The following is a 27,731-nucleotide window of genomic DNA, read 5'->3' as shown; positions in this document are numbered from 1 at the left end:
ATGTCTTGGAGGCATCACCAGGCGGTGATGTGCAGGCATCCCTGGGCGGTGTCTTGGAGGCATCCCCAGACAGTGACTTGCAGGCATCCCCAAACGATGTCTTGGAGGCATCCCCAGGTGATGACAAACATGAAACCTCAGGCAATAGTGAACAAGCACCCCCAGGTGATGACGAACAAGCATCTCCAGGCGATGGCAAACAGGCATCCCCAGGCGATGGCAAACAGGCTTCGCAGTGCAGCCCTAGGCAATGCAGGCGTGGCAACCTGTGACGGTGCGGTGGGTGTGGTGATGAAACAAATGTCACAGAGTCATTAGTCCAGGTGCAAATAACCCCAATACCAGCAATGGTAGAGGGTGTGTTGTTTTTAAAGGAACGCAGTCCAAAGCAACAAAAAAATACAAATCACATGTCCCGATAGAGCTAGTCCCTCTCAGCTCTATTGTGCACTTGCAGGGTGGTGAAAAGTGCAGGTGCTCAGGTGCTGACGTGTCCAGTTCAGTTGTGCGGGGTGTGTGGCGTCCAAGGTGAAAGTGCTGGCAGTAGTGCGGCAGCTCCTTGTCGTGACGACTCACTCCAACCCCGGTCCTGACAATAAACAAACCAAAAACACTTAGCAAACAAACAAACAGCTCAGCAACCCAGATTCAGTGTTAACTCCAAAAGCCCCTGCACTTGCAAAATGACAGCCCTTATATACCAAGAGACTCCACCCCATGATCAGCGCAACTCAGCACACCTGCCAGTTGTCTAATGCAGCACAGCTGATCACAGTAATCTTGTCCACTAATATGGTCATTCTGCCCTGCTCCAAGATGGCCGACCCCCCCCCCCCCCCCCCCCCCCCTCCCCTCCCCTCCCACCCTGGCTCGTCTCAGTACAGGCGTGCAAGTACCTCTGCTTAGCGCCCTCTTGGGTCAGGAGGGAGATTTACAGGTCAGATCCTCTCACTCTCTGTCACACAGCCCTACACATTGCAACTCGGCAGGCCCAGGATTTCTGGCCCGACAGCCCTACATGGTGTGGCACAGGCAACCCCTGGCAGTGCGGGACAGACAACCCCAGGCAGAGCAGAGCAGGGCAGGAACATTCCCTCCCTAGGTGATGCAGGAGCGGACCCTCAGGAGGTGACGGTAGGAGGGGAGCCCCCAGACTCCCCCTGGTGATGGAGGCAGGAGCAGCATGCAGTCTCCCTCTGGCGGTGGAGGCGGGAGCAGCAAGTAGTCCTCTCATGGCAGTGGAGGTGGAAGCGGCAGGTAGTCCTTTAGGTACTTCATAAGCAGTATTTTTCTTATGGAATATAAGCTGAATGCCCTTACCGGAGTTGCCATTGTTGTTACAGCACACTTCATTACATTCTATCCCGGTGTCCACATTAGGCGCTCCCTGAAAATCTTGCACAGATGTCGGCCTTGTTATGGTTGACTTGTCAGTTGCACTGTCAGGTGCTGAGCATGTGCTTGAAGTTGAAAAGTCTGTGTCAGAGCTAGCATTGCTTGCTGATGACGGCGATCATAATGTACCAAAATTCAGGTTTGACTGTGTCAGCTTTTGTTGTTTAATGGGTGGTCCAACAGAATTTTCTCAGCACGAAACTTTCACAAATTTATAAACATAAACTCGCCCCTGATAGATTCCCTGCTTTAAGCAGGGCTTATGATAATAATAACACTATGTAACACAATTTTTGTTCCTGGGTAGTAAGTGTTATTTCCTAATTGCTTTTGCCTCAAAAGTATAGAAAATGGCTATTATTCCCCACAAACTTTGCTTTTGTGACCAGGACAGTGATATTTCAAAATATCACTATTTCCAATGGGAAAACGGGCAAATGTGTGTCTTTTCGTTCACATAAAGTCAGAAAACAACAACAAATGAATCTAAATTAACATGCATTTATACTAAAGTAATACAGAAATGACTACAAAAGATTCAGAAGTGAGTAGTTTTTCGAGATTTACGATTATACTGTAAATACAGTATAATCGTAAATCTCGAAAAACTACTCACTTCTAAATCTTTTGTAGTAAAAAAAAAATGGTTACACGGTGTAATAGTAATAATAATAATAATAATAATAATAATAATAATAATAATAATAACTAGAACTGCCAGGCAGTTTTATGGCTTTTAAGCAGTTTCAATTCAAAATACTGCATATAAAGCGCTTTATGATGGTCGTCCACTAGTGTGAAGTGATTGTGCAATTCCAGTGCCTAAATACAAATATTTTGTTTATCTCAGCTTGCCGCTACCACCTCTGCGTTGACTCGGGAGGGGTGAAGACGAACACTTGCTGTCCTCTGAAGCATGTGCCGTTAGTTGCCCGCTTTTTTTACACACTGCAGACTCAACATGCAGCCACCAGAGCTAAAGTGTCGGAGGACAACGCAGCTTACAAGCAAGCCCACAGGTGCCCAGACAGACCACATGGGTCGCTGGTGCGAGGTGAGCGGAGGACATCCTGGCTGACCTAACCCTCCCTCTCCCTGGGTGACGCTCGGCCAATTGTGCACTTCCCCCTGGAGGCGTTGTTCTCCCAGTTCTCAGTTTGGCCAACCTTTGATGTTTTTTGATCGCGGATCAACATCTGCCCAGCACAAAGGCATTTGAGGCAGAAGCCACAGAATTAGGATGGTTGGAGATGACCTTGGAAATACCCCACATCAGCCAAACCCAAGGTTCATTATAGACCAAGCATCAAACGAATATTGGGACCATTGTTTTTCCTAATCTTTATAAATGACCTGGACCAAGACATAATCAGTAAACTATGCAAATTTACAGACGACACAAAATTGGAAGGGGTAGTCAACACCCAATGATTAACTTTAATAATACAAAAGGATTTAGACAAGAGTCAAGCTTGGGCTGGCAGATAACATTTAATGTGAATAAATGCAAAGTCTTGCACATATGGAGCAAAATCATTAGAGGCAAGTACAGCATGAATAGTAACGAACTAGAGGAAGCTATGTATGAAAAGGACTTGGAGGGGGGGGGGATGCTAGTAGTGGGTCTAAAGTCAATTAGACAGTGTGGAGAAGCAATAAAAAAGGCAAATAGAATGTTAGGTTATATAGCCAAGACAGTTTAATTCAAATCTAGAGAAGCTATATTAAAATTATATAATGCACTGGTACGACCACACCTAGAATACTGTGTACAGTTCTGGTCCCCATATCATAAAAAGGGCATAGAGGCCTTGGAAAGATTCCAAAGGAGAGCAGCACGATTAATTCCAGGATTGATGGGCACGTCACGTGAAGATAGACTGAAAGAGCTGAATCTGTACAGCCTAGAAAGAATGAGAGTCAGAGGCGACTTAATAGATGTATTTAAAATTGTCAAGGTGTTTAACAAAGGAACTGCTGAGATTGTTTTTCACAGGTCACAGAGAACAGAACCAGGGGCCACGGGTGGAAGCTGAAGAAGGGTATATTCAGAACCGAGGGGAGAGGGTGCTTTTTCAAAGAAAGTGTGTTAAACTATTGGAACAGGCTGCTGGAAGCAGAGACTCTCGGATCCTTTAAGAATAGACTAGATGTTGTGATGAAGAATATCGTATAACCCTCTCTGTGACCACAATAAGACCTTTAGCTAGCCTACTGGAGGAAGGGCGGTCCGTCTAGCCATGGAGACCTAGGGTTTCATTTCACCTCTTATCAGGTCAGGGGTTTTTGTTTTTCCTCTCCTGAGTGTTAACAGATCATACTGGCCTCAAAGCAAGTGAGCATAGGTGGGCCAAATGGACTTTCCTCATCTTTAAATTTTTTATGTTCTTCTTTTCTTATGTTCTTACAGGAACAAAAACAACTGATTACAACGATTATTCAGTGAACAGGGTCAATGTCTGTGCAGAGATAGATTGGTTTGGGCTTGTGTCCTGGTTGTCTTATGTTTCTTGTCCAGGGGTCCCCCATGTTTAACCATATACTGTATTCTATTTTAGCAGTATTAATATTGAAGGGACCATAACCATAAGGAGTTGTTAATTGAATATTTTATCAAAATACAAGAAGTCGCTTTGTAAAGATGCATTGAGTAATTTAAACTAACAGACCCTGAATCTCCCACCTCAGGGTTTCTATAACTCACCATTTATTGTATTTATTTTTCTACAACCCAAGAGCAAATATATATTGTTGTCCTATGGTGGATGTCGCAATTTACATTCCCATCAAAGAGGTGGTCCTTTTTTTCCTCTAAAATGGTAAAATAAATGCATGTTCTCTTGTGCAATATAGATAGTGTATAGTTTTCTGGTACATTACCTTTGCAGGATAACAAGGTATGTATATGTAAAATATTCATGTAAAAGACTGTAACTGACTTAGAAAGCAGCTTTAGAAAGAATATATTCAAGAGCTTCATTTATATAGATGCGTTAGTTCTTAGATGGGGATGTGTGTGGGGTTGTGCTGATAGAGCTGTGTAGTACGGTATATGCAGGTTTTATTTACTGTATAGTGTGTGCTTAGAGGGTTTCCTGGTTTTCTTCTGCTCTATCTAGGAAAGACCACATCACTCAAGTTTGTTATAACATAATGCAATAATACAATTTTAACTTTAATAATCAAATATCTTTATTTCAGGAATTATTTCTAAAACAGATGATTATTTTAAACATACATTTTTAGGTGTGAGAGTGAAGTATTCCTACACCTCAATAGCTATTGCTAATATTACTACAATTACAATGTTTTAAACTTATTTAGTAAATCTGTATAGATACAAAAGTAATCCAAAAAGTTGAAAATAAAATGAGACACATTGAAACAGAGTTATAATAAAGGTACATGTTAGAAATCATTGCATATTATTTCACACATTTAGCTTTACATTGAAGAATAGAATTATTCTGACATTTTTTTATAATAAAGAAGTAAAAACTAGAATATTTAATAAAATAATGTTCCAAAACTAATGATTCACAATTATTACATAAAGGGATCAGGCTTCTTACAAAAAGAAACAACCAGAAAAAAGAGGAAATATGAAAATGTCATTTTTATTGATAATTTGCATTGCTATAAGTTGGGTTTTATGATGATGTAATCATTCTAAGTGGTTTTGAGTTTTGTTGCTTAAATATGCAGTTATTATTTTTCTTAATTGCCTGACTGTGGTAGGGCAGGAGCCCCAGGTTTTATTGTGCAAATGAATTGTAAATAGTGTGTAATTACTAATGAGTTAAAACTGAAAATGCCAGAATGGATGTTTTTCTAATGCTTAAAAAAGATGAGTTTCTAAACAAGGTAGCAACAATGACTACAGCACATTTGCAGCATACATCACTACTCTAGGCTGCTGCTCGCTTTTTTAACAACAGTCTAGAGGAGTTTCATTCATAACAACCTTTATTTTAATAATAAACCATTGACTTATTTAAATATCCTTGTAAAGAGGGCCCAATATTGCATTCCGGGTTCTTTCTTTCCAATCTAGAAAAAACAACAAACAAACAAACGATTATCCTTAATATTAGGACCTAAAGCACTCCTGCGCTTTAAAAACTTGACTGTGTAAAGTATGAATGTATAGGTTGTCTTTTTTGCCAATCATCCAATTAAATATTGTTTTCATTTTTGCACATTAGTATTCTATAGAATTCTATATAAAAATGTCATATATGTAGAACTGTGCTGGTAAACAGCTGGTTGCTTTTTAAAATGGTTGCTTTTTCTTTGGTCTAAAAGATAAATTATAAAAACTATAGCATAAAGAGGGCCTATGAAATCTTTGCTATTCAAATGATATGCCAGGGTCAGAAAAATGACAAACCTGTCACTGTTACTTTCTTCACTTCTTTATAGAACTTGAGGTTTCACTCTTGGACTGTGTAGCATACTGAAATGTAGAAAGAAAGAAGATATGTTGTAAAATAATGTAAATGTTTGAAAACTGTTAAAAGGTCATGCTAGAATTAGGAAGCAGTTAAAAAAAAAAAAAATCCACTCACCAGAGAGTTCACCCGTTTCAAGAGGGCATCTCGCACCTACGCTCAGAAAAAAGAGAAAATTATACAGTGACTTGTTTTTTCAGAACAAAAAGCTAGTAACAGTGGTTAATCACCTAGTCGTATACAGGCAATTCCATTTTCAAGGCACCATGAATAGCAAGAAGATGCCAAAAACTACAGCAGATGGTACTACAATGTACTTCAGTTCCTGTTAGCTGGTATCTCATAGGCATGTCATGAAAAAGTGGTGCTAATGTATCTTACTGTGGTTTCATACAAAGTCTTGATTGGCAGTACAGCAAAGTGAAGGAAAGCAGAAAAATAAAACAACAAAATAACTACACAAATTAAATGTTTGTTTTGTAAAACAAACAAAAAAGAAAATGACCACATATGGCATTTACACTAATAAAAAATATCAAACAGCAATATTTCCAGCATTCACAGTTAAGCTGTCTTTGTGTTGCTTATCAGAATGTGTGAATAATTTTATATTGCCTTGTTTTATTTAATTTTTTGGTTACAGTAAAATTTAGATTCTTGCTGCCTCATACACATTATTGTAAGAATTGTTATAGGAAATGTTTGGGGCATCAGTTCAGCGATGTTTGACTTGCCATGCCTGTAGGATTGATGCAGGGATTGTTTAGCTAAGACTGGAGAGAGAGCAGGAGAGAAGAAAATGGTGACTGTTCTTGTTGTTCAGTTATGTGTACAGATCTGATTTAAATAAACCAGCAAAGGGTTTCAAGGACCAAACAGCCTTGTCGGGTTCTCTATTAAACACCCACATACAACGCTGCAATATTATCACCTTCTAAAGCATTAGTTTTTCCATTCTTTAATTATCCAGGTTCTCTGTATACAGTAATTCACTTTTTTAAAGTAATCTATTTCTCGCTCTGTAAAAAAATCTTCTCTCCCAGCAAAACTGGGGGAATGACCTCAATCGTGATGTATTTTTGTTGTGAAATTACTTCCGTTGTGTTGTGGGCTTTTTGCATTTTTGTTTTTCAATTTGTATTTGTGTTTTTTTATTTGTATTTTCTTTTTCAATTTGTATTTGTGTTGTTCAGTTTGTATTTTTCGATTTGTACTTGTGTTTTGCACTTCAGGGCCACCGTAAGTAAGTGTACAATTCACACTAAAACTGTATGAAGACCATTTCTTTAAGTGGAACCAATTAAGGAAAACTTACCCTTGTAACTTGGGGAAGGGGCCATAGTAACACAAATCTCCCCCCAACCGTATTTTCGAACTGATGTCTTACTCAAGAGTTTAAGGATCAAATTGAAAAAGACATATGAAAATTTAAATACTGCTCATACTCACCTTTTTCTCTGTAAAGCACCCAGTTATCAAAATAAGCAGGCCCTTTAAATAATAATAATACAAATATATTAGTATAGTTGTTAGTTTATTTTTGGCTTAACAGGTAGTTACACTTTCATTGATTTTGAAAATGTAAAACAGAATCAACATATTAAATAATTTGTGCATACCTGGAATGAGTTCAATATAGAAAATAAGTAGTGAACTGCTTTAGCTCCAAATGTCTCAGGAAGGTCAAATATCATAGTAAGGAATCCCAGAGCCCATGTTAATCCAAATACTGGAGTCAGGATAATAACTGCTTTCATTATACTTTTCACAGCTTCCTTGTCATCTGCTTTATCTCCTTCTGATACAGAAGGTCTCAACAGCTTTAAAATGACCACAACCAAAGTAAAAGCATTGATGATAACAATGATTCCAACAGGTAGAACAAAAGCAAAAATGGATCCATTCATTCCCCCTTCATACGTTAGCCAGCAGGAATCTTTCCTGTAGTATTTATCAGGATGTAACATATATGTTCCAATCACAATGCATATTGGGCATAAGTAGCCAAGAGCAAATGAAAAAGATAGGTAAATTCTCTTTCTCAGTTGTTGAAAGAGGAAAATCATTTGGTGAAGGAGCATCATGCTTTGACAGAGCATCCAAAAAAACATCACTAAGAAAAAAACATGCATGCCCATTGCTAGAGCTAAACAGACTTTACCACCACCCTTGTTACCTTGTAAAGAATTTGACAAAAAGCAGCAGTCTGCAATAAGCAGAGACAAAGAAATGTTAACCAGGGCTGTGTGTCGAAAATGGGAGATGTTTGACTTAACTACTGAATTCCATACTAAAAATACAATTATGAGACAGAGCATAAGAGAACAAATGGACACACCCACTCCAACATAACTAATTTCATCAAGCCAAAGAAAACAGATAGGATATTTTGACATTAGCACAGAGAAAGATGTTAAGTGGTCACAAGATGTAGTGGCTGAGTTTGAATTTTGTCTGTCCAATCGGCAGCCTTCACCGGACCATCCTCCGTTTCCATCATTGGCTTTGAAATCCCAGTAAACACACATCATCTTATACTTTGAAGTTGTTTCATTGTCCAATTGAAATTGTATTTCTACTGTTTGTGGTTCTGCATCTACTAATGTGATGGATTGAATTACACTGTTAACACTAAAGTTTTCCTCTGTATTTTGGGGTAAAATTGAATTTAACGAAAAAAAAGTTAAGGTAGAAATTGTGGCATTCGGGGAGTTTATTTTAATGTTCCTTTGGACAGCCACATGTGAGGATTGTATTTCTGTTATAGCATCTGCTAGTATAGGCTTGCATACCAACTGAACATTTTTAAATGTTTTAAGAAATGAGTCATTTTTTGCATATGCCAGCTTTGTAAAGTTTTCGATAGACTGAAGGAATGTGGAAGCTTTATTAGTAGATTCATTCCATGTTTTTGTCAAAGAAGAGTCCAAGAGACTGTTTGCTCTACCAACATATTCCTGCATGAGGTAAGAAAATCATAGTTAGCCATTGCACAACATGCACCATACCAACAAAGAGATTGTTTTTATTAATTCAAAATGAGTGAGTTATTTATACAGGTAACATGAAAATAATAAAGCCAGCGGGTGATACAGACATTAACGTTGGTATATTCCGATATTGGATTTTATAAAAATAATATTAGCTCAAGTGGACTAACTGTGACTGTGAGAGGCATTTTGGATTAAAAAAGGATCATGCCATACCATTATATCACATAGTATCATTAAGAGAACATTCACACTTTATCAATGAGGGAGTCCACATACAGTAAGTATGTGAATCTGAATTCATTTCAACATTCAATCAATTCAGTTTATCCCAAAGCGCTGAAGACATTGAGAAAGAGCTACTCAAAACATTTGTCACTGAAATTGCGTCTATTTAAGGAACACTTACCTTCAAACCCCCCCCTGAAAATGTGGAATTTGTCTTCATTGAAGCAGAAGTTATTAGTGTCAGAACATTCAATGATGCATTGTATGTAATTGTAATGTAATTGTATTTTCAGTCTTTGCAAGGTCTGTTAACAGGTTACTGACATCTTCTTTCAGGTTTCCAAGACCTTCTGCCAGTTTCTGTAACAAAAGACATATATATATATATATATATATATATATATATATATATATATATATATATATATATATATATATATGATCATCAGTGGGCTGTAATGAATATGTTTACAAACTTGTAACATTAGTTACCATTACGGTGGCTATATATATATTATATATATACCTATATATATATATATATATATATATATATATATATATATATATATATATATATATATATATATATATATATATGTATTCATTTAAAGGATGTTTAGGAAATACAAGTAAACTGAATATATGTGTATAGATGTGCATACAACATTTTGCCATTTTTAAATAATATTTTAATAAACTATAATGTCAATCTGATAAACAAGCAATGGGTAGTTCTTTATTATCCTTTGGTAAAATATATTAAATCAATAAAAGTTACTGAATTTGATGTAAAGACGTGTAATAGTCAGATGAAGGGTCTTGAGCTGCTTTTGTTTTTCTGTGTTCTGACATAGTGTGTTTTATTCAACTACAAAGTTTTGTCTGTATTGGAAATCACATTGAATCAACATGAACCCTAAAAACATCAATGTTATGAAGAATAATAATTATTTATACAATCAGTGTATTCAGAGTATTGTCTTGTCACTTGGCATATGTAAAGTCAAGAAAGATGATGGGAGGCATGCTGTATAGAATGTAACAAGCCGGGGTGAGTAACTGTAAAGTATGTTCTTTTGTATTCTGAATATAACTAAATATTTTAGACCATTAAGTTACTAGCCTTGTACCATACATACCACACAAGACCATTTCACGCCATATTTACCCTGATATCCCCTTCATTTAAAAAATCAAAAGGTATTTACATGTTTTTAAATTTTTTTCATGAATTGAAAAGTTTTAAGTGCACAGTGTTTTAAACCAGGGGTCTCCAATCCTGGTCCTGGCGGCAGTGTTGCCAGATTGAGCGGGTTCATGTCCAATTGGGCTATTCTTTTTTAATTGTGCATGAAAAAAAAGGCTTTTGGTAGATGGCTAATTTGTTTGCTAGTTTTGGGCATTTATGCGGGTATCACATTTGGATGTATTGTGAATGGTTTTAAAATGTTACCTGTATTTTGAAACAAAATACAAAGCTATATACACAATCCTTAGTGTTTACATCACTGTTGCTAAACATTGTAACAATAACACACATCAGTATCTGTGGATATGACGTACTGCTACACATTGCATTATGGGGACCGCATGTTTTGCGGGCCTGTTCAGAAGATCAATTGAGTTATACTAATATAAAATATATAGGAAAGAGTGGAGCGAGTGTTCTCTCATGTCATAGTTTAATGAAAGTTTAAAACTTTGAAATTTCAGTTCATAGATAAAAGGACTTTTTATTAAAACATTTTGTACATACATATTTTGATATATATCCTTCTCACAGAGACCTGTTATCTGGTTCAGGTCCATTAGACATTTTTTTTTTGTTTTGAATTGAAAGGTTTATTGATATAAAATTAGGGCTTCTAGTTTTGGGGTTTTATTTTTGGTTTATTGATATATAATACTGATTATACTTTATGATAAAATATAGTAAGAAGCTGGAAAATATCATGTTTATTGGGCTACTTTTGATCTAGTTTAGGCAACATAATATTGGGCTAATTTTTGGCTGGTATTTGGTTGACTTTGGGCTACAAAGTGTGAGTTGGTTTTGTTTATCACTTGATTTGTTTGTTTAAACCTTTTTTTAACAAAAGAGCTTTGTAAAAATTTACCTTTGCCCTTTGAAGTACTTCATATAATTTTTGGTCTATGCAGTCTTCCACTGCTTTTTCCTACGTGCTTCCTTCACATTTCCGTGTTCTTGTCCCCACTTCAGTAGGTAAACACTGCAGAACTGCCACTTTACCACTTTTGCTTAATGGCCAATCTCCATCTTCTGGACAAACATTATCACCACCTGGAATTTTGAGGGAAGCAACATCAAATCAATGTTTATGATATTTCAATTGAAAGGTTGTTGTCACACAGTCCTCAGTTTAATGTTTTCATTTGAATATGTATGCTTTGGTATTTACAGTTTGAATCATGTCTTATGGGAGCGATGAGATTTGGATATTGAATCCCTTACTGCAGGGATTTCAGTTCATGACATCACTGTTTCAGAGAAAATAAGTTATATTAGTAATGGAATCAGCATAGATAGTATGATATTGATTTACTTCTTTCATAGTTTGAGTGATGTGGACTAAGCTTTGGACACAGAGGTTGCAATTTCCCTGATGCGATCGAGTACAAATTATATATATATACACACACACACACACACACACACACACACACACAGTATATACAAATTCTAATCCTATTTTTCGGTTTATTATATAATGAATATCCTCCGCAGCAGTTATTCCAGCTAGGATAACTGTAGCCGCAGTCAATTATCTAGCTGGAATTATCGCTGTATCGGACCTTGGTGCTTAAAACTTACTTTTTAGGAAACTATCCCTGTTAGCTTCAGTTAAACGATTTTAATCAAATCCTTAAATTAAAATTAGTCCAGTAAATATGTTAAGAAGAAAACTTACTTTTAATAATTGAAATGTTTATGTCTTGTGATTTCACTTGCCCCATAGTGTTTTTATATGAACACGTTACAGTAATATCATTGAGAGTAACAGTAGCACAATTGACTGTTATTCTATAGACTGATGTATAGGCGTCTGAAAAGATAAAATAGACTTAGTTACACAGTAACCTAAAAAAACAGTAAAAGGACATTGATCTTGATATGAATTATCTCCAAATTCCTCTGGCTTTTTCAGGACATGCAATTATTCATCTAAATTTAGCCTATTTACACTAACTGCTTCACATGTTATATTTGATATTGTATGTTTTCAACTGAAAGCCTTTCAATTTAGCCCCAGAATAAAATAACCCCCAATTTTACCCAAACACAAACCTCTGCTGCTAAAACTACCTTCCACATTAATCCTCAATACAGTACTTTTAAAAAACAAATTAAAATGAACCCCAGGACCAGGAGATAGTCAAGAGAAAAATATTTGCACACAGCATACTCTCAGAAGAGGCTACACAGCTGCTGAAGTGATCTGAAGAAGACAGCCATGGAGTTTTCACTGCTCCACTCGCACAGGCAAAAGGTAGCAGCTGGTTGTGTTTCGTTATGTTATGTTAATACATGCACAGAGGTGATTGCAATACAGTCAGCCAGACTGTCAATTTCAGTGTTGTTCTGACAAGTTATTTACAAGTTATTAATTCTAAGTTTTACATTTTGTGTAGGTATGTGTCTTTTAGAGTTAAGTCATGTTTATTCATTATGTTTAACTTGGGTATGAATGTGCTTTTCTAGTCGTTTTAATGCAGTATTGTCCAAGTTTAGAATTCTCTCATTATACACGGCTGACCCTAAGACGGGGGGGGGGGGGGGGGGGGGCTTGCATTAAAAGACAAAATGGACGCACCATGCTGCATTGCACATGGCTGACCCTGAGACTGGGGGAGGTATTTCAAAAGACAAGATTGAATCGCCCTGCTGCATGTAGCACGTGGCGGACCATAAGGTGAGAGAGCTCCGCTCCCTTTCCCAGAGACTCGAGGCAACAGGGAAAGGTCTCTCCATCGTACACCATCCCAGCGGCACACATTATTCTCCCTTCCCTGATGAGCTGCATGTGGTAGGGGTCGCCTGTGTAATAAGAGAACGACTACCCCCAGAAACGACCCGGGCTGAACGGTGGGGGGGGGGGGGGGGGTGGGGGGTGGATCAACAATTGCTTACAAAGGTATACGTATCAAACATTTCATCTCTTTTGAACTGATTCTGTGGATATCTCTATTTTCCGATACAAACATAGACTGAGCTGTACTGAGGCCAGGTCCAAAGCTATCTTGTAACCTATGCTTATATGATTGTATTGGAGGAATACTTTTCTTTTATATGAGGTGTTTTTGAATAAAAAAAAAAAAATTGTCATCTTTGTCCACTACAAAAAAGTACAAATATGATAGATTTAAGATTATGGAATAAAGAAAACCAGGAATCTGTGGTACCTGGGGGCCAAAATGCTGAAACAGCAAGAGTTCTGGTTGCTGCTGGTCCATCAAGAATTAACCAGGCCCCTCAATGTCCAGCCAATAAGAACCACACAGTTAAATAAATGCTGCTAATGTATGGAGTTGCGTAGAACTAAAAGTAGTACTAAATATTAGTAAATGGTAAATACAGTGGGACTGCATGTATATATGTAATACCTTTGCTCTGAAAATCCAGTGAAAAAAAATGGTGGTGTTATTTGCAGGTTTCTCATAGCATTCTAAATGTATTCTTTGTTAAACTTTACAAATGTAAGCTTTGATTTTAATTGTGTGTTTGTTACCTTTTGAAAAAAGTTGGGAGTAATTTACACAGGAGTAAAAATATTAAGAATATGAATTGGGTAATGGAAAGGTTAAAATTATTTGATGAATCCAAAAAACTATACTACAGTAAATCTGACCATTTAAAACACAAGCTTCATACTGCAGACTATGGGACTTCATATAACATACAGTACACACAGGTTATGTACAATTATGTACCATAGACATATACATTGAAAGCAATAAGCAAGAAAACTTGTATTTAATAAGGAGTCTTACCTTCAGCGACTGTCAGATTTGAAATTGTATTATTCCATGTCACTGTATAAGTCTCATTGCTCTTTTTGACACTGCAAGTTGAATTTACTTGAATTAGTCCGTTCATCCTGCAATCAGGGAATTGTGGGCTTGCAACACCCACAATAGAATCCGGTAAGAGGGCTACATTAAGGGTTTTAACTCCTTTGTGTGTTATTGAACCTTGAGAAAACTCACAGGTGTAGATACCTAGGAAAACATATTTCAACAGGCAAAAAAAAAAAAAAAAACAGAATTAAATTTTAACAATACCTCCAGTTTTTTATAATAATAACTGCAGATCTTTGTTTCTGTTACATTTGTTCACCCCCCAAATAATTAAAATGCAGTTCTGCTGATATGTACTGGTGCATAACGACAGAGGACACTGTGCTTTTGATCTATTTTTGTTTTCTTCTTTTCTCCAGTACTAGCTTCAAATGTCTTCTAATTGCTTTTTACATTTCCCTCACTTCTTTTCAGGATCTGAATGTTTTAGTATACGAGTATGCATGCCCATTTGTCTATTTTATGATCATTTGTAATTATTTTGAATGGTCTCGGTTCTGTTCCTCCAATATTGAGTTGTTATCATTTTATACCTGTCTTTACTTTGATTGCCCAAAGATTCGGTCTTTTTTATTATTCTGTTCAAATCATGTGACAATGTGAATTTGAACTCTGCAAGCTCATCTGACCTGTACTCACTTGTGGAGGAAACATAAATATTCATTCCTTAGGCATATTTTAAATGCTACACTAGGTGATTATAAAGTCATTTTGAATTGAATGAGGCCATCTTTTATTGAGTGTTGTGTGTCCCTTTGAATATGCTGCCTTCTTTATGATGGAGCACCTCCTCAAAACTAATGGAGGGCATAAACTGTACCAATTACAGACATCTAGGATACAGTACTCCACATCACCCTCTTTGACCCATGGTCGTATTTTTCCTCCCTCAGCTGCTTTTTTTTTTTTCACAGTAACTTTAAATTTACTCACACTAAGAGAATATTATGGCAAATGCATTCCATCACATGGCTTGCCTCTTCCATAGCTAAGTATTTTCCATTGAAGAGTAATATTCATGTATACATACCTCCCCAGCTTTCACTTGTTTTGAAAATGGTAATGGTGTAAACTGGTCCTAAAGAACCAAATTCCACTCTGTTTCCTGGTACAACTTGCAGTAATTTGTCATTTTGACTCAAGAACCATTTTGGGTTCACTGTATTGTCCTCCAGAGTACAAGCTATTACAACCTGAACTCCAGATTTAACAGTCTTTCCATTTCCTTCCTTGATGGTGATTTGAACAATTCCTAATTCAAGGGTTACATGATAAATATATGAATGATGTATTTGTTAGGTTCAGTACTTTTATTCTTAATATTCATCTTCATTCTTATTAAGATCACTTTATCTTTTCTTACTTTACTTGTTGTCTTTATCAGATTATATCTCTTTAGCAAGTGCTTATAATTTTTTTTTATGCCATGCAAAGCTACTTTGCTCTTTGGATTGAAACACAAAGATCAGGAGATACCCACCCAGCATGTTTCTGCCGGGGAAGTGGAAGGTTGGAAACCAGTATGTGAGGCAAGGTCTTTTCATCCTGATAGTATACCACTATTGTACAGTACTGTAGCTCTACCTTTCCCTCAGGGGCACCAGATGAGAGCTGCATGCAATCAAGCAGAATGGCACTAATGGAATAAAAGTATGAGAGGCAAGGCTCTTTTGTCCTGGTAGTTTGCTGCTGGTGTATTTTGGACTATATCCTGAATGCTTTAACAAGCCACGCTTTAAAAATCGTCTCATTTAGAGAGAGGTGTTGGTTAAAATGAGAATATTTTCCTCATTCAGAGATGCAATAAAATACATTCAAAAGCCTATAATAAACATGGGTTATTACAAGGGGTATTTTTACTGTCTGTTGTAAAGAAAGATGATCCCTTATATTGTTGTAAAACTGGTGCAACATAGAGTCTGGCTTGTCAGCATAAAAGAAGACAGAAATGTCTAAGGTTCAGCGTTTATAACAACGGTAAAGCTCTAAAGGAGTTGATAAAATAAATCATATTCTCTTTGAATAAAAAGAAAGGGTTTTTTGGTGTACAAAAGGCATATTTATCCTATTGTAGGCATCTGTTTCTGATATCATTTACTCACTAGGTTTACAGCATGCTACGTTCTTAGATGTATTAAATTGTATTCCTCAGCTATATCTGCTTGAAGGCGAATTTAATGATTTTAAAAATAATAGATCTCCTAAATGATGTATTTCCCCTCAGTGGGATTGACATTGGATTGAGCTTCTTTTTTAACTAGTGAGATCTTGTAGCTTTAGGTCTTGGTCTTATAAGACAGACGTATTGCTGGAAGATACTTCTTCCAAAATAATCAACAATTCCAGTTCTTTGTTAATCTAGAATCCACAATTGTCTGTAAACAACTAATATTCTAAAAATAAATTTTTAATTGTTCATTTTATTGCTTGAGACATTATGCTATTCCCAGGGGTTCACATAACTGGTATGCAGGTCCGCATGTGAACCAATAAAGAAAAATACAGACTCCCATGTTGTTCTTTAAGACACAAAGGCGACCGTATGTCTGTACATTTAACAGGAAAGCATTTTTCATAAAGGCAGCAAGGTCGCTCGCTTACAAGGTGAGCCATACCTGCCTAACCTCTGGATTTTTCCTGGTCTCTGGTATCTGTCAACAATCTCCGTGAGGGTTCCAATTTAACTACAGTCCATCCCTGCTAGCGCTATAATTGGATGCTCAACTTTTTATTAAAAAATGGAGCGTGATAGGTGGAACCACTGTAGTTCATAAGATCAAACATTTTCTTTTAACACTAGAACTGCTATGGCAGTCATTTTGACGGTTTGATGTTTTCAAATTTAAATGACTTTGCATGTCTGAAAGTTATGCGGTTGTCCGTTTATGAATTTTCCTAAATATATGTATTAAATACCCTAATATGATCCTAATTTTGGTGTGTACCAAACCATTTCTGCTGGTACTAATGTGAGAACCTAATGTTAAAAGTTATGTGAACTCCTGGCTGTTCCTGATGTCCAAAATCTCATGCTTCAGCTGAACATACTGGATTGAACATACTTGCTAGATTGAACAGACTTCTTGTTATTAGGACTGCTGGTATGACCCAAACTGTTTAGAACAGGTCCTTAAGTAACTTTCTTTAATTCAACGGGTCAATACATTTCTCATCATTTACCTGGGGGCAGGAGAAAAAAATGGTCTTCCAGTGATTGCTGTACCCAGATTATGCTCCCTTCTGCAACAATACTGGTTTTCTGTTCACACAATAAGCCACTAAATTTTAATCAGAGAACCAGCATTGTTGCAGGAGGGAGCATGAACTGGATACACTGGGATATTTAAAAGACAAATCTTTTTTCCAGGCAAGTGCTCCTGAATAAAAATGTTGAAAAAAAGTAATCCCATTGTTTATTTACACCCCCCCCTCCCCTCCCCTCCCCTTCCCCTCCCATGGAAAATAAGTAAAAGAAAAAAAAATCACATGTTGCTGATTCACAGATGAAAATACTAATATAAAACTTTTACCTTTAAAAAGCAATGCTTACCTGTTGTGTTTACTGTCATCAGACTACCATTCAATGAACTAGATGCATTGTCCATTCTGTCTAGAAGCATCTTATTGGTGAAAGGTGCATTCGTGAGCATTACAAATTCAATAATAATGCTTCCTGTGCTTGAATAGATTTGTTCTCTTTATATAAAAAAATGAAAACAAAAATGACTGTTAGAAACAGGGACCATGCATTCATATATAAATATATCTGTGTGTGTGTGTGTGTGTGTGTGTGTGTGTGTGTGTGTGTGTGTATATATATATATATATATATATATATATATATATATATATATATATATATATATATATATATATTTATTTTGCTGAAGCCAGTGATTTTCAAACAGAGAAATTCATTCAGATCACTGAAATGTATCTTCAACTGAAACACAAAAAAGTGACATGTACATTATTATGTACAATAGAAAACTACTTTGAAACCTTTATTTACATAATCACATGCATCCCATGAATTTAAAGTGTAAACCTTCTTAAAGGTAAAATGGAAAGTGTTTCAAATAGATTAATATCATTCCCATATATCATTGATGTTATTTGGTTTCCAATTATTGCCTTTTTCATCACTTCATTGAGACTTATTTTTAAGGTTCATAGTCACAATCGTTGCTGCTGAAGACCATTTCAAGCTGTGTTAGTTCAATATCAAGCAATGATTTTTTGCTCTATTAATGTGAAACTTAAGGCTAAAAGACTAACTAGATTATACATTGTGATGATGTGATTTGAACAGAAACAACACTACTACTGGAAACTAGGCATGTGCTGAGGAACGTGTACAAACAAATAATTGTAAGAGTCATTTTGCCAGCCTCCTAATCGACATGGAAATAGCAGCAGAGGATGCTGGGAGAGGAAATATTTGTGAGGGAAGCTGTTGATTATTGTTGTTGTGCTTCGTTATGGATTATTGTAAAGTGCATTTACTATTACTGTGATATAACCTGTAATTGTTGAACCTTCCTCTATTGTTTTAGTTTGTTGTGTGAATGTCACTTGAGAGGTGGGGTAGTGCTCTGGTGTGGGGAAGGACTGTCTTTGTTTTAGTGGTGGAGTGTGTGGACGGTGCTTCTTATTAGCTGCCTATTAAACCGCATTGTATCTGAAAGCCTTGGTGTGTGTCTCCACTGATTTCGTGCTGGCTACAGTATGTAAAAAAATGCATTGCATCAGCTCCTGGCTCCAATAGGGTTGTGACAACTGTTAATCAAGTCTTGTAAAGGAAATTCATGGTTAAATTAATTTTAATGTAAGCATTTCTCAGATATTTAATTCTGTTGTTTGTATTGACATGCTGTGGTGATTGGGTTGTTAACACTGATTTCAGAACATTCTTAACCACATCTACTTCAAAGGTTGTAGATAAGACACAGGCCACAAACTGTGTTAACTCTTTGAAGCTCACCTTCCAAAATGCTATCCGATTGTCTGGCCTCCTAAGGTGTCATAAAAGTTTCCGTTATTTTAAGTAAATTTCCCAATCAATCTGAAGTGTTTATTGTGTTTTAAATGAATATTATAAACTAATAACTATTTTTAAATATTATCCTTTGATTGTATTATGATTTGTTTTATATGCTTGTAATCGTAATTTTGTATAGAGAATGAAAATGAAATGTGTATGCTTCTCCAATGAATGTAACTAAAGTTATATTGAATAGGAGGTTTAAATGATAAATGTAAAATCCTTTGATAATGAAATAGACCTTTGCATTCCATTTCTAACACACCCTTTTTGTGTGACACGTAACTATATCGAATACTGTGAACAAATGAAGGACTGACAAAGACTTGTTTAAAGTGCAAGGGAATGCCTATATGTCGTGTTATTTAAACTCAAAACAAGGGTTTTCACTCTCTCTGGACCCGCTCTCTCTGGATTCGCTCTTGCTTACTGGATTCACTCTTTCTTCAAAATATCTCACTGCTCGCAATTCAATCTCCAAAGTTCTTCAACGAAGGCGCAATGATGTAAGCTTCAAAGCTGTCCCAGAGAAGATAGACTCCCTCTGGAACGATGAAAGCTTTTGCCTACAGACTTCACAGAGATACTGCACAACTAACTTCCACAGAGAGGATGACTGTGTTAAGAAGACTTTGTTTTAAACATCGCACCAACAGAATAAGTATTAAACTTATATTGTGCGTTTACAGATAACTGAACTAAAGCCATGCTTTTGATATTGTCGCAATACGTAATGTGCATCTATACAACTAGATAGATGCTGAACGTTGTATATGCGTACTTAGCCACATGGAAGCTGATGCATGTATATGTAATGCGTGACTCAACCAAACAGTGCGTGATGAACTATTAAGACTGCTTCACTAATGCAGAACTCTATGACCAGATTGAACATCAAGGATTGATTATGAACATTTAACAATGCATTGCTTTTCCTTGAATGTTTTATTTTGTTTCTTCTTTATACATATGTTTTTAACTATGAAGCTTGACCTTTATTCTTCTTCCTTTGAGAATATGAATAAATGTAACAATAATTTGGATTGTTTGTTTTCTTTTTGTCTTATAACAAATACACATTTATGATTTATTTGAAGTACTTAAACATACATAATATTAATTGTTAATCTCTTTTCATTATGAATCTATGTACAATTATGCCAGACTCGCTAGTTCTTATTGAGGTATTGTGTTTGTTATGGTTAATAATTACATTATGAGCTATAATGGGTATTTTCTTTAATGGTATTTGGCGAGGACACAGTTGTGACATAAATCCTAGATATATAACGTAAATATACACGACAGTCTATAGATAAAGAATAAATCCTGGGGGTAAGGATGAACTATCAGCAGCAGTTTCAGAGCAGAGCTACTGTCAGCGAATTTTTGCATCCACTATGCTTTCCATTTGATTTTGTATGTCTTGTAAACACTTGAGTCTGCTTTTTTTCTGTTTTTTATAAATTTGAAATCGTCAATTGTTTTACCTCCAATTTCCTCATGATTTTGGAAAGCACAATTATTCAACTGGGCATCCTCTGAGATGTGTGCCATCAGCCGTCCGCCTTTTTTTCACACTGCAAGCCTGCCGCGAAGCCATTACAGAACTACAGCATCGGAGGTCCACACAGTTCTGAATTGTTTAGAGGCAGGCCTGCAGGCACCCGGCCAGCCACAGGGGTCACTGGTGCACGGTGAGCCAAGGATTTCCCAGCTGACCCAGGCATCGCTTGACCAGTTTTGCACCATCCCCTGGGAACTCCCAGCCATGGTCGGAAATGGCATAGCCTGGATTCGAACTGACGATCTCCCAGCTATAGGACGCATCCTGCACTCCAGATGGAGAGCCTTTACTGGATTTTTTATTATCAGAGAGATATTGAATATCACTTTCCAAATTCTTTGGAAAATTGTAAATTGTGTTTGTGCATTTTTTAAGTTTGAAGCAGCCATTAGCTTACTATTGAAAAACTAGTTTTTTCTTTTTTTGTACACAAGCACCTGTCCATCAAGGTAAATCCCCTAAAATCACCAACTAAAAACTCAAATAATAATGGTATGCCTGGCAGATTTGTTGTCTCCTCTAATAACAATAACTAGAGTTGCCAGCAACTATAAGGCTCCCAAGGCACTAGCGAAGCATTAGAATATGTGTTCCATAGTAAACATGGCCCTTTCTGCACTATCAAATGGGTAACAAGCCATTTGACCATTAGGAAAGGTCAGAGGTCACAGGCTAACATTATTTGATAGAGCAAACATGGCTTGCTATAAGTGTTTCACAGTAACTACGGCCCTATTTGCACTCTATAAGGAGTTATAAACAAGTTTTGCATTTGAACTTTAGGAGAGGTCAGAGGTCACTGGCATGAACATACTTTCATAGAGCATGTATGGCTTACTATATGTCTTACATAGTAACCATGACCTTATCTGCACTCTCTGTGGAGTTATAAGCAACATTGGTCCATGTTGGCCATCTTGGATTGACAAAAACTCACCATTTGAATAACTTTTGATGCTCTCATGTTTAGTAAGATCCTTGGAAAGTTTCAGCTCAATCGGTCAAGCGGTTCTGGAGGAGTTGTATTTTAAAGCTAAAATGCAGAATCCAAAAATGGCGGCTACGTGTCACATCATGTGATATGTGTAATTGCACACCCCTCCTCAACATATATGAGAAGTTTGAGGGCAATAGCAGCAATGGTTTATGTTGTTTTAGCGTCTTCAAAATGAGTGCCCAAAAATATAAAATCCAATATGGCTGCCAAACCGTATGACCTATTTGCTCCATTTTGCTTCAGGGTAAACTTCCCATAGGTATCTACCAACATTCCAAATGGCTAGTCTACCTGCAAAGGTTTTCATTTTATGGGCTATTAAAGATTTACCATTGCGGCGGAAGGAAAGAAAATAATAATAATAATCTTTCAAGAACAATAGGCTTCCAACCATTCTGCTTGGAAGCCTAATAATAATAATAATAATAATAATAATAATAATAATAATAATAATTTGATCAACTTTAAATATAGAGCCATTCACACCAAAGTGTCCCAAGGCGCTGCACACGATTTTAAACTTGAATACAAACAAGATAAAAGCAGAATAGTTCAAATACATTGATAAATAGTGTAAGCATAAAAACAAGATAACAAATCTCAGTTCATATTTTAAAACCTAGGAAGCTTAAGAGGGGAAGAGAGCCGAAAAGAGGTACATTTTAGGAGGTTTTAAACTGAGAAACTGAAGCAGAATTTTGAATGCAGCTGGGCATATAGTTCCATAAGGAAGGAACAATGTAACTGAAGCTATGCCCACCAAGAGTAATACATTTGGGTGAAATGTTTTTAAGAAGTCCAGAATTGGAAGACCCAAGCTGTCTCCCAGGGATGTATGGGCTAAGAAGGTCCATGATGTAAGAAGGACCCTGACCATATAGGGCCTTATATGTTAGCAGCAGAATCTTAACAGTGGCACGGGAACAGACAGGTAGCCAATACTAATGTGCAAGAACGTGAGTCATGTGTTCAGCCCATCTGATGCCGTCAAGATTCTAGCTGCTGTGTTTTGTACCAAATGTAAACAATTGATAGAGAAAATCAGGAAGACCAGCGAAAAAGGCATTGCAATAACTTAAGTGAGAAGTGACAATAAAGGACAGATTGGGGGACAGGAAAGGACAGATTCTAGAGATTTTATTTAGTTGAAAGAATCCTGCCTAGAGATGTGTGTGTCAAGCGTTAACCTAGAGTTTAACTGAACACCTAAACTTTGGACCACCGAGGAGGCAAGGGAATAATCACTAAAAGAACAAGAAAGCCCAGAGAGAGTAAAGCTGGGTTTAAACACTACCAGCAGCGGATCAGTTTTATTAGCATTTAATTTCAAGAAATGACTTGACATCCGTGCTTCTAGATTGGGTTTGGGTTTCATCCACATAGGAGAGACGATTCAACCCATGCTACTGTATAACATCTGTGGTAAAGTGCCCCGCCCCTGTGTGTATTTTGTGTTGTATGTTGTGTGTTAATGTTGGTGTATAGTCATTGGTACACGGGATATAAACAGGTCTGTGTAACACAAGTGTTTAAAATGTATATTTGTATTTGGGCACAAGGATTGCACTGCACTTCACGTGCAAGTAAAATGTAATACTATGCGAGCACAGGGAATTGCACATTATTAATTCACGTGCAGTTGTACCGCGACTCCAATTGAATGATTGATTAGCAATTGAGTCTCTGTATGTTTTCACTCACTCTGGGTTGTGTGTTCGGTGAGTGGAGAACGGGAGTGGAGACAAGGTTATAATAATAATAATAATAATAATAATAATAATAATAGATAATAGTTAAAATATCAGCTCACAGTGTTTGTCTGTGTAGTCCGTTTTGTTTGTCTCTTTAATTTGGCGAAAGTGCCGTGTCCTGTGTTTTTGTTTGTTACAACCTTGTTATTTACTGTTCTGTTCATTCATTAAATGCTAGCGAAACCAATCGCTCAGGTCCACCCAGCTCCACCTCTCTGTTGTTTATTTCCTGGTTCCTGTTTCTGGTCTGACGTCACCCACTACAGCCATCTTTGTGACACATTTCATATAAATATTAAAAAGGAGAGGGCCAAGAACAGAACTCTGCAGGACTCCATGAACTACTTGTAGAAGAATTAGAACCAGTACAGGATACATACTGATGTGGATCTAACAGGTATGAGCAGAACCACTCAAGAGCAGTTCCCCTCATACTTGTCTGACTTTCAAGGCATTCCAAATTAATCTGATGGTCAATAGTGTCAAACACAGCCGTAATGTCTAGAAGAACTGAAACTGATAGAGCACCATCATCAGCATTGAGAACAACCCTAACCAGTGCAGTTTCAGTACTATGTAAGGTTCTAAACCCAGATTGAAATTGATCCATGACATTGCTTTGTGAGAGATGAGTAGCTGACTAGCAACAACTCACTCAAGCATCTTAACTAAAAAGGGAGATTGGAAATAGTATTGTAGGTGAAGTTTAGGTGAAGTAGGAACAGAACCCCTAAGAAGTGATAAATTAATTATATTAGTGGTAGCAGGAGACTGAATTCCAGCACAATATTGGAGGACCATGGGTCAAGGCAGTAAGGCTCGAGTCTCGAGCCTTACTGATCAACCCCCATACATCTAAGGAAGAGACAGGTGAGAAATCATAAAGACTAGCAGAGACAAGAGAGTGGGACAATACATAAGTAGCAGGGGTCGTAGCTGTCGGTGTAAAGAAGCCTCTTATAGTTTCTATCTTGTGAAATTTGAAATCTGAATCAAACGCCTCACAGCGATCAGTGTTGGATTAAAAGAGCATGGATTGTAATCTAATCAAAAGCACTGAAGAGGACACGTAGACTTCCCTGCCCCATCCTAATGATGGAGGAGTAATAATTCATTTTTGCTAATTTTAGCACTGAACTGTACTCTTTAAGATGCAATTTCCTGATTTCCCTGAGTACCGTGAGACCCATGTCCCTTCACCTATGCTGAAACCGGGTTCTAACAGGAGCAACTGTATTAATAACATTGATCAAGTTAGAGTTATAAACAGCAATTGCATCATTGGCATTGGTGGAAGCAGTCTGATCACTAGAATAGTCAGAAAGAACCTGAGCACTGGTACAATCACACCTAGAATACTGTGTCCAGTTCTGGTCCCCATATCATAAGAAAGACATTGAGGAATTGGAGAGAGTACAGTGGAGAGCAACACGATTAATTCCAGGATTGAAGGGTATGTCATATGAAGACAGACTGAAAGAGATGAATCTGTATAGCTCAGAAAGGAGAGCCAGAGGTGACTTAATAGAGGTATTTAAAATTGCCAAGGGGTTTAACAAAGTAACTGCTGAGAATTATTTTTCACAGGTCAGAGGCCACGGGTGGAAGCTGAAGAAGGGCATGTTCAGAACAGAGGAGAGAAAGAACTTTCTTTCATAGAAAGGTTGGTGAACCACTGGAACAGGCTGCCATATAGAGTTGTTGATCCTTCAAGAACAGACTGGATCTTTCAAGAATAGACTGGATCCTTCAAGAATAGATTGGATGCTGCCATGAACAATACTGTATAACCCTCTCTGTGACCATAATAAGACCTTTAGCTAGCTGCCAGGAAGGAGGGTGGTCTGTTTAGCCATGGATTCCCAGAGGTTTCATTTCCCCTACTAACTTGGTAGGGTTTTTGTTTGTTTGTTTTTCCTCTCTTGAGTGCTAACGTGTTTTTATGTTCAATGACAGATGAAATAAGCTTATTTTTAGGATGATAGCAAATATATTAGGGTGAAGGAGAGGACAGATTCCGATCAACAGTAAGCAAAAAATGATTGGAGAGAGGAGTATCTGTAATACAGAGATTGGATAATTCCAAGCCTTGAGAAATTAAAAGGTCTAAGGTATGCCGTGAGTATGGGCAAGGGAAAGTCCAATACACTCTAGAATAAAACAGTAAATCTTGAGCTATAGGGAAGAGGGAGAATCAACGTGGATATTGAAATCACCCTGTGATAGAGAAATAATGAATCTTGGTTATAACTCTCTTTTCTGACCTGTGAGGGCAGTGTGTAAAGGGAACAGAGTGCCCTGGACTGGATGGTCTAACAACACTGTGTAACAAAAAAAAAATAAAAAAATTAGTTCCTGGGTAGTAAGTGTTATTTCCTAATTGCTTTTGCCTCAAAAGTATAGAACATGGCTATTATTCCCCACAAACTTTGCTTTTGTGACCAGGACAGTGATATTTCAAAATATCACTATTTCCAATGGGAAAATGTGCAAATGTATGTCTTTTCGTTCACATAAAGTCAGAAAAAAACAACATATGAATCCAAATTAACATGTATTTATACTAAAGTAATACAAAGATGACTACAAAAGATTTAGAAGTGAGTAGTTTTTTGAGATTTACAATTATACTGTATTTACATGATCTGTTCCTTTTTAATGGTTTGTGAGCGAACCGCTAAAGGAGAACTAAAATTGTACCATGAGTGTTTAGTGTTTGTTTGTTTTGTCACCTCTAGTTACACCTGTTTCTTTATTAGACGGCTACACATACCAGGAGCTGTCTCTTAAGGCCAGCACAAACACGGATAACACATGTAAACAAATAAATTGTATTTCACCACTTGCATGTTAGCACTCACTCTGAACTTGTGATCGTGTGTGTCTTTGTGTGTGTTTATACTGTGTTTATTATTTCGGGGCTGTAACCCGTTGGTTGGAACAGTGCAATACACATTGCTGTGTATTGTCTGTGATTTCTCTTTGCGGTCGCCAGACCGAGATTACAAAAATAAATGTCTGTTTGGATCGTGAAATTTTTTGTCTGTCTTCTGTTTCATAATCACATCACCTCTATACCTGCGCACTGCAAACCACTTTGCCACATCCCTGTAATGAAAACTTTACCTGCACCAATACAGAATAGAGTGGAAAAATGAGAAAAGTCATTAACAAAAGATAGGTTGTGCTTCGGGGGACAATAAATAATAGAAAGAGTCAAAGACAATGGTGAGGGGAATTTAAGAGTAAGGTGCTCAAGCAAATAAAACTCCTTGATTGAAATCCCTAACAGAGTCAAATCTGATTTGTAAATAAGTGCCAGGCCCCCACCCTGACCTTGTATACACGGTTTTGTTAAAAAAGAGTAACCCTCAGGATTAGTTGGTTGAATGGGGAGGAGATCGTGGGGAGAGTGCCAGGTTTCTGTAAGACTTAACAAATCAAGTGAGTTATCAGTGATCCAGTCTGCAGTAAGCGGGGCTTTAGAAGCAAGAGAGCATGTGTTAAATAAATCAACCTTAAGTGAGGGTGATTGTAACAAAAGTGCAGGCAGAGTTCCCGTCCCTGCAGGAGTACAAGAGGAAAAAGAAAATCTTGGAACAATAGTCAGAAATCTGCTTCTAATCTTTTTTGCTACCGAAGCATGAAAGGTCTGGGAGATCTATACATTAGGAGTAGATCTAGGAGTTAGGACAGTAGGCTTATTTCACCTCCCTAAAGGAGATTTACTGTACAGTTTAGAGAGACACATGATTAAAGCCAAACATCCACAAAAACAGCCAAAAAACAGTCAGAATCCTTGTCTCTGTCCTTATCTCATCTGCCGCTCACACCGACAGGGAAGATTTAATTAGCAGCAGAGACAGATGCATGTAGTAGATGTTGGTAAGAGTCCCATTCACAGCAACAAGTAGCAAAATGTTTAAAACCAAAAACAGGGAACAAAACAATAAATAAAATAAACTAGCCTGCTGCAAATGTCAAAACAGCCATGATTGTATCATACTTCACTGTGTACTGTACACAATCACCCCCCACCACAATAAACCACAAAATAACTAGTAAACAAATCAAGACAACTAAATACATCTTGCAGATCTGCAGCCTGGTCTAAGTGGTCTCCACTTCAACTGTGTACATTAATCACCACCCCATCACTGACATCCCATATAACAGTAATAGTATTTATATGAGTATTGGAACAATGG

General features: G+C 37.1%; 1 protein-coding gene and 1 long non-coding RNA gene across 2 annotated transcripts; both read right to left on the bottom strand.

The window, feature by feature from the left end:
* Positions 1-4,964: 4,964 nt before the first annotated feature.
* LOC121317736 (adhesion G-protein coupled receptor F3-like) lies at positions 4,965-8,377 on the bottom strand. Its single transcript, XM_041253881.1, has 6 exons — positions 8,323-8,377; positions 7,466-8,136; positions 7,296-7,337; positions 5,964-5,999; positions 5,786-5,851; positions 4,965-5,445 (listed from the first exon to the last, which is right to left on the bottom strand). Exons 1-5 carry the CDS (start codon positions 8,375-8,377, stop codon positions 5,804-5,806), a joined length of 852 nt encoding a protein of 283 aa, XP_041109815.1. The 3' UTR covers positions 4,965-5,445; positions 5,786-5,803.
* A 2,876-nt stretch (positions 8,378-11,253) lies between these two features.
* On the bottom strand, positions 11,254-14,270 carry LOC121316612. Its single transcript, XR_005950428.1, has 3 exons — positions 14,078-14,270; positions 11,998-12,132; positions 11,254-11,369 (listed from the first exon to the last, which is right to left on the bottom strand). It is a non-coding gene; the product is annotated as an uncharacterized LOC121316612 (long non-coding RNA).
* Positions 14,271-27,731: the final 13,461 nt, after the last annotated feature.

Source organism: Polyodon spathula, chromosome 6 (assembly GCF_017654505.1).
Source record: "Polyodon spathula isolate WHYD16114869_AA chromosome 6, ASM1765450v1, whole genome shotgun sequence".
NCBI lineage: Eukaryota > Metazoa > Chordata > Actinopteri > Acipenseriformes > Polyodontidae > Polyodon > Polyodon spathula.
Note: the sequence above shows the minus strand (reverse complement) of the source record. Positions and strands in the feature narration are given on the sequence as shown.

Coding starts and splice junctions, on each gene's coding strand:
- LOC121317736 (XM_041253881.1), bottom strand. CDS start 8,377: ATGATGTGTGTTTACTGGGATTTCAAAGCCAATGATGGAAACGGAGGA. Junction 7,338..7,465: donor CTATATTGAACTCATTCCAG/GTATGCACAAAT, acceptor TATTATTTAAAG/GGCCTGCTTATTTTGATAAC. Junction 6,000..7,295: donor GGTGCTTTACAGAGAAAAAG/GTGAGTATGAGC, acceptor TTCTGAGCGTAG/GTGCGAGATGCCCTCTTGAA.